Raw genomic sequence first — 14,910 nt, 5'->3', positions numbered from 1 at the left:
GGGAGAAGCAAAGCAAACGAAAATGCGGGGGTCAGTGACTCAGTGGCTTAAGTTATGCCTTATGTCCGGTGATTCTTTTGCGTTTTGTGGCCTTTTCTCTATGCACGTGTTGGGGCTTTACCTAGTCTCTTCCAATCGGAGAACATCTTGGGTCAGGGAGTTCGGATTACTAGATTATTCCGAGCAGCCAATCCAAAAGTGACCTGTAATATTTATAGGACTATTTTTGCTCACTTTGGATGAATAGGAAAATGACACATTGTACTTTTGATGTATAATGAGGTGACCTCTCTTTATTATCTGGTCTCCATGATCAGACGTTTTGACACAAGATATCTTTATCATTGGTTCAACTTTCCCAATTCAGAACTTGATGTGATTTCCTCACTTATTTTTTTCTGTACCAAAGTTTTGTCATGTGCTTATTACATTGTTACGAGTCATGTCACATATCAAATTTCACTGGGGTATTATGAGAGGAGTGGAGTGGAGTAAGAGTAGGAATAAATAAATGAAATGATTATGTATCTAAAAGACTGGTCTGTTAAAAAAGGCACAAGTTCAACAAAAATCTCATTGATGGAAATGTAAAATGAACTCAAGAGCGAGAGAGCACTTCCTTTGCTTCTTTTGAATCAGAGCATTGATAGCCCAAATCAAAATGCCCTAAAGTTGTACGATGACGTATCCTAATTCTAGGACTTCTTTTGTGGAAGGATTTGACATTCCCATTTGCGGTGATTTCAAATGGATTGATGGTTGGTGTGAGCAATTGTGGTATACCTCCAATTTTAATTTTAGTGGAGTATGACACAACCACTTAATTTTGATCTTCAAGACTGGGTTGATATTTTGAATTTCTCTACTTTGATGCAAATTTAGCTTCTTGTATCATAATTGTGTGCTATGACTAGCTGACATTTAAATATACAGATGATGCTCAAGAAGTTTGCTCAGTCCTTACTTTTCCTACTTCTTTTTTTTTTTTCTTTTTTTTGTGCTTTTGTTAATTTAATGTACTTTATTTCACCCTAATTTGCAATTTCAACAACTGCTACTAGGTTAAGCGTGATCGGTTAGAGCAAGTTCACCCGTTGGATCACCAGGTCACCCACTATTCACTGCTTTTTAGTGTTAATTTCACCATCTGGGTCACGAACACAGTGTATTTCGTGCCCTGGGTCACCCTGTACAGTATTCTGGGTCACCATGGTGACCTGCACAGTGTATTTCGTGTCCTGGGTCACGAGTACAGTGTATTTCGTGACCCAGAGAATGAAAATATACACTAAAAAACAGTGAATAGTAAGTGACCCGGTGACCCAACGGGTGAACTTGCTCTTATGGGGTGTGAAATTTTCTTCACCCATGTTTAACAATGGCATCCCTATCCCCCATTTTACAATCATTGTACGCAAGCAGTTAAAAACAAAAACAAGGTGCGGTTGTTAGATATGGAGGTGTGGATCTCACTCTCTTGTAAAGACCATTTGAGACAGATCAACAATTATGAACATTGTCAGCAAATGATGGACATAGCATTTTGGGTCCCCCTATCCCTTTCTCCTTGGACGAGACGGCAAGGCGTAAACAATGTGATAGCAATTGGCAGGCCGCGAACCATTTTTTCCTCGTTTCTTTCCCCAGCTTTGATTCTTTCTTATATTAAACACCACCATTTTCATGAATGGTTGACTTGCCTCTATATTTGACACTTTCATTTTGGAACGAGCTCTGTTGTAAGTCATAGATTACAAAGCTATTTTCTTAAAGTCCAACCATGTTATTTAAAAACAAGATTACACACGACAGGACGAAAGCCCCGTTGTCTTGGTCAAAACCCTCACGCGTTGGTCAAAACCCTCGAGCGTTTGTTCTCTTAAAGCCCTAGAGTCGGGTGAGATGCTAATACTGTATCAACCACTTCTCGCACTTCTCTTTGGTTTGATAATCAACATTCCCTTGCCTCTAATGGTTTCCTAACATCATCAGGTGCTCTTTGTCTCCACAGAAGTGATATTTGAGAAATGCAATCCTTTGCCTTATCGTTGAGGGTGATGGTTCTTCAAACTGTCATGTTACCTCTCACAAGCTACTGAAACTAACTAAACTTACATTGGGTGATTGAGCTCCAGTGATCGAATTGATTCTTCAATTGCCCATAAACATGACACCAATATAAATATAAAAAAAGAAAAGAAAAAAGGAACAGTGAAAGGGGGATGCAGGATTTGAACCTTGGTTGGGGAGAACACGCATTAATTGGCTTATGCTAAAGCAAGGCAACACTGTGTTTATAAAAACACTTATGTAAACATGTGTTTATAAAAACACTTATGTAAACATATATATAGAACTAAATTCTTTGAGGCCCCCCGAGCAGTCGTCTCAGAGCCAGCCCTAGTTCATAGAGCTGTACCTAGCCTTGCCATTGAAGTGGTGCTTGTTCTTGAAGCTGGCGTTGTAGTAAGCGTCCTTCATTTGCTACGATCGTTATCAAATGACTGATTTAGATCGCCTAATATATGAAAATAAGAGAGTTTGGACACACAGGTCCAAAGGTCTGAACTTATTTATGTTTGTTTTTGTTTTTTTTTTTATCGGGAAGTTAGGTTAGTAACTCACACACCCATGCAGTGGTATCCCAGCACCTGCATCGTTATTGCGGCGAAAGGCAGACTAATCCACTGCACCGCAGACGCACGAACCCAAAGGGTCCGTCAAATCTACTAGCACATGATGGAACTGGGATTTGAACGCTAAACCTGGGGGTTCCAGATTAGGCCGTTCGACCAGCACACCACACCACGTGGTTATTTATGTTTGTTAGTTATTTGCAAATTACATAGTTATGTTTTTTTTTAATTATTTTTTTTTATACTTACTAGAGTAGATATAAAGTATATAAAAGTATATACCTGCCTATTATGAGTTAACTCTTTATACAAATCTATTCAAGGTCTCGCTACTATAGTTGCTCAACATATACATGTATGTTATGTAACAACTCTTTCTGCTCACATCTCTGCAGCGTGATGACTTTTGAAAGAAAGCTCACATATTAGATCAACTTCGCTATCCAAATGTTGTTGCATTCTATGGAATGAAATGTTCTTAATATTTAATTTAAGAGTTAATTACTATTTACTCCCTATACTTATAGGGTTTCGTCGTTTCAGTCCCTGACATTCGAATTTCACCTAAAAAGTCCCTGAACTCTCAATTTTCTCTCAATTGGTCCCTGCCGTCAACTTTCTGTCAAAGACCCCGTTATTTTGCTGACGTGGCATTAATTTCTCGCTAAAATGTCTATTATACCCTTATTTACTCTTTTTTTAATTTTTTTTTTGTCTTTTTTTTTTTTTGTCTTTTTCTTTTTCTTTTTCGTTTTACCTCTTCTTCTTCCAGCTCTCTCTCCTCCTCTTTTTATCTCCGCCATCACCCCAATCTGCATGGCTAAGCCAGCCACCCAAGTCATCTATCTCTAACGGGCACACCTCGTGCTAATAGAGAATCCAGTATGTGTGTCCGATCGGGGTCGATCAATCTAACCTGATCTTAATCCACCCAGATCCAAGAATCCTTTCCTCCACCACCATGGCCCTAGAGCCCCTGTCATTGCTCCGATCAAAAACAAATGGCGGCTTCCTCGTTTTGCCCCTCCCCCAACAAGGTCATGATCTATGAAGATCGCCAGTCCCGCTGCGTCAATGAGCCTTCGTTCTGGTCCTTGGTCAAGTTGGTCTGGCTCCGCTGCGACCGAATCGTAGTTGTTCTTCTCCACAACATCGTCGTCTTCAATTTCAACGATTAGAAGCCGTTTGATACAATTGTGACAGTGGAAAACCCTAAGGGACTGTGTGAGGTCTCGCATAAGTCCGGGCCGACTGTGCTGGAGTGTCCGGAGCTCCACCAGGGTCAAATTCGAGTCGAGCATTATGGGTCGAAGCCGACCAAGTTTATAGCAACACATTGCTCCGGTCTGGCATGCTTCAGATTTTTTGGTCTGGGAAACTCCCTCTGTTATTGGTTTAGATCATCATGTGAGTTTGTTCATTTAGTGAGGATTCTTGGATTGGAGATCATCTTGGGTTTTGACGTTTTGTTGCAAATTTTGACTTGATTTTGGGAGATCATTTAGTGGTGTATGTGTTAAAGATTTGGGAGGTCTGTGAACTATGGTGCCAGTGTTAAAGATTTGGGAGGTCTGTGAGCAGCTCCGGCCAAACATGTAGTACAGAATCACAGCAGCTCTGGTGGCGATCGTCATTGTCCCCGCCGCCATCAGATCGAAGTGCCGAGTTCAGAGCACGCAAAAAACCCGCATTCACTTCACGAAAATGAAACTCTATTGAATTGAGAGTTGGAATTGAGAGCTGAATGGAGGAAATCGAATCAGGGCTACGAAGAATCGGAGAAAGATGGATTTGGGGTCAGTGGTTTCTGAGGAAGCAAGGTACAGTGTACATGAAAATAAAGTTTTTGGTAGGTGAGGGAATTTGGTTTCAAGTGCTGGAATTTGGTGAATATGGAAGAGGGTTTAAGGTGCTGGAATTTGGTTTCAGGTGCGAAGGGATGCGAATATGTGCAAGTGTTAGGGTTTACGATTGTGAAGCCCATCTATTTTGAGATGGAGATAAACAGTAAGGAGGAGAGAAGGAAGGGAGAGAGCTGGAAAAGAAGAGGTAAAGAGAAAAAAGAAAAAAGAAAGAGAGAGAGAGAGAGAGTTTTTTTAAGTGAGGGCAAAATAGACTTTTTAGGGGAGAATCGACCGCCACGTCAGCAAGATAATGGAGTCTTTGACGGATGCTTGACAGTAGGGACCAATTGGGAGAAAATTGAGAGTTCAGAGACTTTTTAGGTGAAATTCGAAGGTCAGGGACTGAAACGACGAAACCCTATAAGTATAGGGAGTAAACAGTATTTAATCCTTAATTTATATTTTAAACCCATACTTGTGTGGAATAAAATGTTCTTAGTCTTTCATTTAAACCATAAATCTGTACTTGTGTGGAATGAAATGTTCTCAATCGTTTGCTTAAACCCTAAACCCATATTTGTATGGAATGAAGTGTTCTCAATCTTTCGTGTAAACTTAAGCCCATACTTGTTTGGAATGTAACGTTCTCAATCTTTCATTTTCCAGACTAACTTTGGCTTTCTCAATTCAGGGATATCATTAATGGAATGCTTAGTAGAATGAGAATGTCTCTGGTTATAGGAGAACTCACCCTCAATAACGTGAACATAAAAGATGGTGTGGCCTATCTACCAGAATGTTCAGAAGGTGATCAATTTCTCCATCCAGCTCTAGTAGCGTACAACCAAAGTGTACAATCACTTAAAACTGCTAATGACATGATGGTCACTGGGATTAAATTTTAAGATGTAATTTTTTTGGACTGTTTGTGATTTGCCAAAAGATAGACTAGGACAGATGGTTATCACTGTAATTTTTTTAGAATTGTTCAAAATGATGCAATTTGTTGTGTGTTTCTATTTTTCGTAATTGTATTGTCTCATTATCAATTGTTCTTTTTTTTGAAAAGCATCTCAACGAGAATCGGTCAAAGGTTAAGAAACATGTGTGGAATGCATTGAGGATGGAGCTGGTTATTGATTATCAGTTCCCTGGAATGAAGATGAAGTTGTTTGAGTTTCTTTGCATCTCTAATTAATCTTCCAGTGGACTTTAGGAATATGGGGTGAAAAATATGTCCAGTATTCAGAAATTTCAGGCAAAACTATACATTTTATGTTCGATGATGATATTTTGCGAAAGTGTCGGCCATTATCTTGCTTCCATCATCTTTAGTGTTCTTTGATTGATGCTGCATTTGGATGAAAAATAAATTTCTGAGAAATTTTGAAATGATGAAATCCACAATTCGATCAATTAAAATTTCATTAATTGCAATTTCTATTGTTTGGTTGTATCTATTTAGAATTTAAAATGTATAATAAATTAATAAAGTTTAAAACAAATTAAAATATTAAAATCTAAAAAGGACTTTGTATTGGAAACTAATAGAGTAGTAAAAGTAACATTTGCAAGAAAATTCGAAATGACATCTAATTCTTGCAAGCAATAATCCCACTTCACAAATATAAAACTAAGAAGACTATCAGTAGCACTAATTCTTTAAAGGGGGTCTAGCTCTAGTTATATCTTTTTGAGGGCGCTCCATTGCTCATTATTTCCAATCAACTTCCTTAAAGGATGATCACGTTTCGTCCCCTCACGATTCTTTGGAAGAGTGATAGTTAATGTCAAATCCTCGTCAATCACATTCTTGAAGAGAACTTCCTATTCTTGGTTATTGAAAACGGGTCTCCGCAAAGGATTGTTAGATTTCTTCTTATTGTTGGTTCTCGTTTTGAAAACAAATGAGAAATCATTAGAGAGTGGCCTAGCTCTAACTTACATTTTCTTCAAGCTAACCAACATATATCTTTCTTATGATTTCATCTTGTAGCAGAGACAGAGCTAAACACTTGACAGACATTGTAACACAAGGATTGGAAATTTGGAATTTGATCTTGAGAATTACTAAGGAGACTTATGAACACAGAGTAATCATCATTTGTGGAAAAACCAATAGTATATATAAGTTGGTTTTCCCAGTCGCATTTGGAAAATAATGCTATTCCTAGTTTGAGTTGGGTTATTCCTATTCCTAACTTGACTTGGTCATTTTTTCTTAACGAGAGTAAAAAAGAGAGACTCTGAATGTAGTGAAGCGGCGCTGACAGCGAAGAAGCGAGAATTATTTACGTGTGAGTATGGCACCAAGAATGAATTGATAAGCATGACCTATTCCTAGTTTAAGGAAGAATATATCTTATAAGTCTGATTCCTATTCCAATTGGGATTAATGTCCTACCATTAATGTCTTTGGGTATAGGAGAACTCACCCTTAATAATGTGAAGATAAAAGATGGTGTGGTCTGTCTAGCAGAATTTTTAGAAGGTGATCAATTTTTCCATCCATCTCTAGTGGTGTACAATGAAAGTGTGCGATTATTTGGTACTGCTAACAACATGATGGTCACAGCGATTAAATTTTAAGATGTAATTTTTTAGGACTGTTTGTGACTTGCCAAAAGATAGACTAGGACAGATGGTTATCACTGTAATTTTTTAGGACTGTTCAAAGTGATGCATTTTGTTGTGCGTTTTTGTTTTTGTAATTGTATTGTCTCATTATCAATTGTTCTTTTTTAAAAAAAAAAAAAAAAATCATCTCAACGAGAATCGGTCAAAGATTAAGAATAGGTTTGGGATTCATTGAGGATGGAGCTAGTTATTGATTATCCGTTCCCTGGAATGAAGATGAAGTTGTTCAAGTTTCTTTGCATCTCTAATCTTCCAGTGGACTTTAGGAATATGTGGAAAATTTTAGGCAAAATTATAAATTTTATGTTCGATAATGATATTTTGCAAAAGTGTTGGCATTATCTTGCTTCGGTCATCTTTGGAAGGTTGGTGTTCAACGCGCTAAGCAACAAACAATTTTATTTATATCATGTAAAGAAACTCAAAGCCTCAAAGAACTATCTTTATGTACGTAGAAATCTTTTTTTTTTTTCAAACACCTATTAGATTTGGTTTTATCTTTAGAAAAAGTGAAAATTTTCAATCAAAATATGTGTTTAAATAACCCAATTTAATTATTTATCCATTTTAATTTTCATCCAAATGAATGACAAACCACATTTCCTCGTATAGAAAAAAGCACATAAGTTTTGTTGTTTTCTTTCATTTAATTTTAATTTTAATTTTAATTTTAATAATAAACACATCTCATCAAGTTTTCTTGAGTGGTAAGTACTCTCAACGAAACTATAACTTCTGCGACGTAGGAACGCAAGAGCTAGCACTAAATCTTTTGTGACTGTCTCATATGTTAACAATCTATCTATATGACAACATAACTTGATAGCAAGTACTCAAAGAGCGGAGCTAGTATCATCGTGAGTGCAGCTATAACAAAAGTATTTTAGTTTTCTTGAGCGAGAACTGTGGAGCCTAGGTTTTTCGACTTAGGGTTTTCCGGTTCTTTGTAGTGCCGCCGGTCGGCTTCAGGAGGTGTCTAGTCCACCTTGTCTGTGTTTCAACATGAATATTTTGTTTTGGAATTGCCAGGGTATTGTGAACAGAAGAACCAGGCATGCTCTTAAGCTGCTTATACAAAAACATCGCATAAGTCTTGTCTTCCTCAGCGAGACTCACTGTACAAAGGACCAGCATCAATCCCTTCGCCGTTTTGTTGGTCTGCCTCATATTGCTCACTTCGATCGTGTGGAGCGATCGGGGGGCCTTGCTTTGCTCTGGGATGATTCTATCTCGGTTAGGGTTCAAGATGTGGAGAGGTATTATATTGATGCTTTCGTTAAAGCTCCTAACGAGGTGGAATGAAGGTTTACTGGATTTTATGGTCATCCCGAAACCGGCCAACGTCATCTGTCCTGGGATTTATTACGATCTCTGGTCCGGAACTCGGGAGAGAGATGGGTAGTTGCCGGGGATTTCAATGAGATTATGGAGTTGGGTGAGAAGTCTGGTGGCAGACTGCGTAGTCAGAGTCAGATGCAGGCTTTTCGACAAGCTCTTTCAGATTGTAACCTCAAGGATATGGGGGCTGCTGGAGGTCTGTTTACGTGGTGTGATTCCAATACGAAAGAGAGGTTAGATAGAGGTACTTGTTCACCGGCCTGGATATCGGAATTTAGTTTTTCTCGTGTGATCAATCTTCATCCCAGTCGGTCGGACCACACTCCTCTCCTGTTGGAGGTCCGAAAGGAGCAGTTGAGATTTGAGAAGTTTCGACGCCAGTTCCGTTTTGAAGAGATATGGTGTGCCCATGAAGGTTTCTCAGCCAAAGTGGAGGAGGCTTGGGAATTCCATATGGTGGGGAGCCTATGCTTCAGCTGTGCCGCAAAGTAAAGGGATTGGGGACTCATCTTTTGGAGTGGGATCGAACTATTTTCCGTAGTAGAAGAGAGGAAGTGGAAGGGGTACGGGCACAACTGGATGCTCTTCTCCAGAAACCGTTCGACCAAAGTGATCATGCCCTCAAGCTGCAACTTTCGCAAAGATTGAATGAGTTGATGTCCATTGATGAGACGTATTGGAGGCAACGGTCTATAGCGGTTTGGCTTAGGGATGGTGACCGGAACTCCCATTTCTTTCATAAGAAAGCATCGAACAGACGGCAAAAAAACAAAATTAAAAGCCTTTTCGATATCAATGGAGTATGGCAAGAGTCCACGGCCGGTATAGATGGGGTTGTGTTGGATTACTTTCAGCATATTTTCAGCTCCCAACCACAGGACTTGGAGGCTCAAAACTTGGTTCTTCAGACTATTGAGCCTCGTGTCTCAGCAGACATGAATGCCATCTTATTGGCTCCCTACAGCTTGGAAGAAGTTCGTATAGCGTTATTTCTGATGCATCCTTCGAAAGCGCCAGGATCGGATGGTCTCTCACCTTTCTTTTTTCAGAAATACTGGGACTTAGTTGGGCAGGAGGTCAGTAATGCGGTGATTTCAATGTTAACTCATTCTGAAATTCCCCCTGATTTGAATTTCACCTATGTCGCCCTCATTCCAAAGATTAAAGAAGTTGTGAATATGTCCCATCTTCGGCCTATTGCGTTATGCAATGTGATTTATAAAATTGCTTCAAAAGTTATTGCTAACCGACTGAAAAGTTTCTTGTCAGATATTATTTCTCCTCAACAGAGTGCGTTTGTTCCAAATCGGCTTATTTCTGATAATACTTTGGTAGCGTCAGAGCTAGCCCATTACATGCACAGGTTGAGGCGTGGACACGAAGGTTTTTTGGCTCTTAAATTGGATATCAGTAAAGCATACGACAGACTGGAATGGGGTTTCTTACAGAGAATCATGTTGAAAATGGGGTTTGCGGAGGAATGGGTGGACCTGATTATGTCTTGCCTTTCTACGGTGCGTTATTCCTTCCTTGTTAATGGTACACCTAGGGGTTATGTGACACCGCAGCGGGGGTTGCGACAAGGCGACCCATTGTCCCCCTACTTGTTTTTATTATGTGCAGAGGGCATGTCCGCTCTTATTTCCCACGGAGTTTCTAGTGGTCAATGGCAGGGGCTGCGTATTTGTGATGGTGCCCCTACTATCAGTCATCTTTTGTTTGCAGACGATAGTATGCTTTATTCTATTGCTACGCCTCAGGATTGCACCATGATTAGGGATTTGCTAAATATTTATGAAAGGGCCTCTGGGCAACAGGTGAACCTACAGAAGAGTAGTGTTGTTTTCAGTGGGAGTGTTTTACCGCCTTTGAGAGACAATATGGCTCAAATCCTGGGGGTTCAGATGGTGGAGAAGCATGATAAGTATTTGGGGATTCCGACCCTTATTGGTAGATCCAAGTCAGAAACTTTTGCTTATATTAAAGATAACCTGTCAAAAAAATTGACAGGTGGAGATCCAAATTGCTTAGTGCTGCCGGTAGAGAAATCTTAATCAAGGTGGTGGCTCAGGCTCTACCACTATATACCATGAATTGCTACCTACTCCCTCAGAATCTTATTCAGGAACTCCACCAGCTTTGTGCACAGTTTTGGTGGGGTAGTACGGACGACAAGAAAGCTATGCATTGGCGGGCTTGGGATGACCTCTGTAAACCCAAAAGTATGGGAGGTATGGGTTTCCGACATCTTTTTGCTTTTAACTTGGCTATGTTAGCCAAGCAAGGGTGGCGGTTACTCCAATATCCTGACTCCCTGATCGGTCAACTTTTTAAAGCTCTATACTTCCCCCACAGTAATTTTTGGGAAGCTGAGCTAGGTTCCCAGCCATCTTTTGCATGGCGAAGTATCTTGCAAGGCCGAGACATACTTAAAGCAGGCATTAAACGTCACATTGGGAATGGTTTGTCTACCAATATATGGCGGGATCCGTGGTTGATGGGTGAGGATTTGGGTGCTTACTTCTCGAGTCGAGCAACTTTCGTTGCTGATCTTTTCATCTCTCCAGGTGTGTGGAATGTTACTCTTTTATCTGAACTTTTTCCTGCTTATATTGTTCAGAAGATCCTCACTCTTCCTCTTAGTCCTCGGGTTCATGAGGATAGATGGATTTGGGGTGCAGATAAAAAAGGCCAGTTCACGGTAAAGTCGGCCTACCATGTAGCTAGGAATAGGATTCTTGATGATGTTTCATCCATATCGAATCCAAGTGCTACTCTTTGGCGTCAGCTGTGGAAAGCTCAGGTTCCAAGCAATGTGAAGATATGTGCTTGGAAAGCAGCCTCTAACATTCTTCCTACTCGGGGTCGGCTTAGTGAACGTGGTGTTGATATAGACACCCAATGCCCACTTTGTGACGAAGAAGTTGAAACTCCTCTCCATGCAACTCGTGACTGTCCCCATGCTACTAGTTTGATTCATGGTGCCAATATTTCCCTTGTTTCGGCCCCTTCCACTGTAGCAGATTGGCTCACAGTTGTTTCAGCGACATATCCTCATCATTTTGCCTCTTCGTTGATGATTTTGTGGGCTACTTGGAGGAATAGAAATGCTAAAGTTTGGGGAGGTGATTTTAAGCAGGCCTCAGAGATTGTCCCAATGTCATTGGGTTGGTTGGCAGAATTTAAAGCAGCTCGCATTACTACCCCGTTGGGGTTGGCAACTCGTGCAGTACCCAAATGGTCGAAACCACCAGTTGGCTTTGTGAAGTTGAATGTTGACGTTGCTTTTGATCAGACCTTGTGTCGTACGGGTTTAGGTGGGGTGTTCCGAGATCATGTAGGGACTTTTCTTCATGGGTTTCGACATTCTGTTACAATTGCTCAATCAGCTAGACATGCCGAGCTATTAGCATTGATATTGGGAGTGCAGTTGGCCATTGACCATCATCTTACACCTTTGATTGTGGAGTCGGACTGCCTGGACTTGGTGTCAGCATTGTCCTCATCTTCATTGGATTGTTCGGAGCTGGGTTTTTTGCTGGTAGACCTGCGAACTTTGTTACATGAAGCATTGGATGCTCGTGTGCTTAAGGTAGCTAGGCAGGCCAATAGTGTGGCCCATATTTTGGCGCAGAGGCCAAGCATGATGATTTTCAGATAGATTATTTCTCAGATATTCCTCCGTCTGTGGAGGCTAGTTTAATCAATGATTGTAATGATGCTTAATCAATGAATTAGTCTTTCATTCCCCTCAAAAAAAAAAAAAAAGTACTCAAAGAGCGAGGTCGCATAAATCTTGTATTTATAGTGATCATAATCCATCACGGAAAAGTAACTGTATTTTTTATTTTTGAGGAATAAAATTATTGTATTTCATTAAGTCTGAATCTCTATGTATATATTTTGATAGCAAGTAAATAGATTTCCAAACTATTTAGATCTCCTATTTTTTTATCTTTAGAACAAAAAAGTGCAAAGGAGTAAACAACTGTATCTTTGTTTAATTTTTTTTATTTTACACGTTATCTCGCCTCATATGCTTCAATCTTTAGTGTGCTTGGAGTCTTGCCAAGGTAAAAATACATGGAAAATCCTTATTCCCTTTGACTGAAAGCCTCATCTTATCAATCAATCAAGCATTTGGAGACTCAAAGCAAGAACCTTGTTTAAGCTTTTGCTTCTTCTCCCATAAAGATTCTATACAAAGGTATGTTTTTCATTTTGTTAATGCTTGGATCCGTGGGGATCTAATTAACGATAAGTAAAGAGAGAGAGAGAGATTGACACGAGATGTATAGTGGTTCACCTCCCGCCTTAGCGGGAGACTACGTCCACTTGAAAGCTTATACTAGTGTGTGTCGAGCCTTGCGGCCTAACATGATTACAAAGTGTGTTGTAATGGAGTGAATGGTGTTTAAGTGGGAGGAGAGTTCCTTTTATAGGTGAAGGAAGCCATCTCCTTTACATTTTCTTAGATGTGGGACAAGAACCCACTATTCTAGTGTAGAAAGTCTAGTTTGTGAGGGCAACTTGGCAAGGCCGGAAAGGTGGCTTCCCGGCGGCGGATTTGCGACTTCCGGATACCGTAGCGTAGCTTGAACATAGGGCTACAAGATGCAAGTAGCGGTTGGGCCTCACCATGGCTTGTGGGTGTCCCAAAAAGGGTGTTACTTATGCTTGGTGATGTAGAGAACTAGCTTGCTAGTGTAGGTATAAACAAGTCCCCGAAGTCCCCGAGTAAGAGTAGCTTCTTGGTTGGGGAATTCAAATCATGAAGTCATCAAGCATAAGTAATATCCGAGAGGCGCACGGCCCCTACAAGTCCCCGAGCTCTGCAAGCAAGAAGGGACTCGCCATCCTGTATCACAAAAGACAACAATTCGTATATATAGTTACATCGGAGGTGCACTAATGTATGAAGTGTATGAGATAATGGGGCGTCGCCCTTCCGGATGGCGGGACCATATGTAAGAAAACGTGAAAAAGTGTAGTGCCCGGAGGCTAGACCACATGTATGAAGCATTGTGAACCGAGAGCGTAACTAAAGCATGGTGGATAAGTGGAGCGAGTTAGGTGTTCGAGCAAGTTGGGTGTAGGCGTTGTATGAGCGAGCGGGGCGTTGCCCAAGCGAGTCGCGGCCATGCTTTGATACCCAAGCGAGTCGTAACCGTTTCGCAATCATTTATCCGAGCATGTTTAATTGAGCTATAAGTGTCACAAGGTTCTAAATGAATGTCACATGAAAGTGAATTTAAGCATGTATGTGTGTAGCATGTACTTGTAGAAAAGTTGCTAATAACATGTTGTAGGCATGCTTAAGGGTTATAGAGACATGTATAGTCATGACATCGGTGGTAGCTCAAATTGTAAGAGCGTAAGAGATAAGATAAAGTGACTTATCTTATGCCGAGTTGGAGGCTAGCGGAGTTTGGCCGAGGGTGACGGTCCATTGTTCCGACGAAACATCATAGTAGAAAGCTAATGATTTCTCCTTAACATAAGAGAAATGATTAGTAATCAATCCATGTAGTTTAATTGATGAAACATGTGTATATTAATCATGGGTAAGTATGGCGTGTAATGATCAACATTTGCATGTGAAAGTGGAGAGGTAAGATATAGAAATGAAACAAATGTACTATATTACTGTGTAACATCCGCTAGTGGATATTTGCACAGGATGATGCTTGACCATGTATACTTGGTATGATAATTGGTATCTATGTATACCACGTAATTGGTATCACTTGCTGGGCAATGTGATAAGGACAATTGATGAAATCATGCTATAAGTAACCATGTACGTGTACCTGTCATGCTTGACATGTGTGATAAGAAAGCCATGTGATATTTTCATGGTAATGTATCCGTGTGATATTGCATGTAGCAGCTATGTACTGAGAAAGCCATGCTCGACATGTGTGCCTTCTAATGTGAATTTCAAAGTGGCCATGAGATGAGTTTGCATATACATGGGTAGACCTTGTAAACATGTGTGGATGAAAGGTACACTCTGTCAAAGTATGCATGAGTACTGACACTTAGCCGCCAGTTGACGCTGACAACCAACTCACATGCAGGCACGTGAATGACTTAAACAAAAAGCATGTGCATACCTGGCACAGTTCTGTGTGTACAGAATAAAGAGATAAGAAGTACTTATCGTGATAGTTGCAAATGAACTCAGTGCAGCAACCAGATCTTCGAATCGAAGTGATAGCTGGACCTGATAGCTGGCTCTGCCCGAGAGGTAAATCTTAGCAGAGAAGCTCGGCGGAGGTTGCCCAGTCGCTGGCGGAGGAGCTCAGGGGAGCTGGTGCACGGCGCTGAGGTGATCGGCGGAGAGATGACCGAAAGGAGGTCAGTGGTGCTTCAGCAGGTGTATAGGCCGGCGGAGGCCGTCCGGTGATGTAGTCCGGCGGAGGCTCTACATTTGGAGCTCATGGGAGATTGGA

The 14,910-nt window shown here is 40.6% G+C and overlaps 1 protein-coding gene across 1 annotated transcript; it reads left to right on the top strand.

Moving 5' to 3' along the window:
• The first annotated feature begins 8,542 nt into the window (after window positions 1-8,542).
• Window positions 8,543-12,116, top strand: LOC133730151 (uncharacterized). The gene is made up of 3 exons (XM_062157801.1): window positions 8,543-8,688; window positions 8,871-10,379; window positions 10,466-12,116. The coding sequence occupies exons 1-3, from the start codon at window positions 8,543-8,545 to the stop codon at window positions 12,114-12,116; spliced, it is 3,306 nt and encodes a 1,101-aa protein (XP_062013785.1).
• The last annotated feature ends 2,794 nt before the right edge of the window (window positions 12,117-14,910 follow it).

Source organism: Rosa rugosa, chromosome 1, assembly GCF_958449725.1.
Source record: "Rosa rugosa chromosome 1, drRosRugo1.1, whole genome shotgun sequence".
In the NCBI taxonomy this organism is placed as follows: domain Eukaryota; kingdom Viridiplantae; phylum Streptophyta; class Magnoliopsida; order Rosales; family Rosaceae; genus Rosa; species Rosa rugosa.
This window is presented reverse-complemented; position numbering and strand designations above follow the sequence as displayed.

Bases quoted from the DNA above. Each gene is read 5' to 3' on its own strand.
- LOC133730151 (XM_062157801.1), top strand. From the start codon at position 8,543: ATGGAGTTGGGTGAGAAGTCTGGTGGCAGACTGCGTAGTCAGAGTCAG. The intron at 8,689-8,870 runs GTTAGATAGAGG...GTGCCCATGAAG, and splicing joins GATTCCAATACGAAAGAGAG to GTTTCTCAGCCAAAGTGGAG. The intron at 10,380-10,465 runs GTATTTGGGGAT...AAAAATTGACAG, and splicing joins ATGGTGGAGAAGCATGATAA to GTGGAGATCCAAATTGCTTA.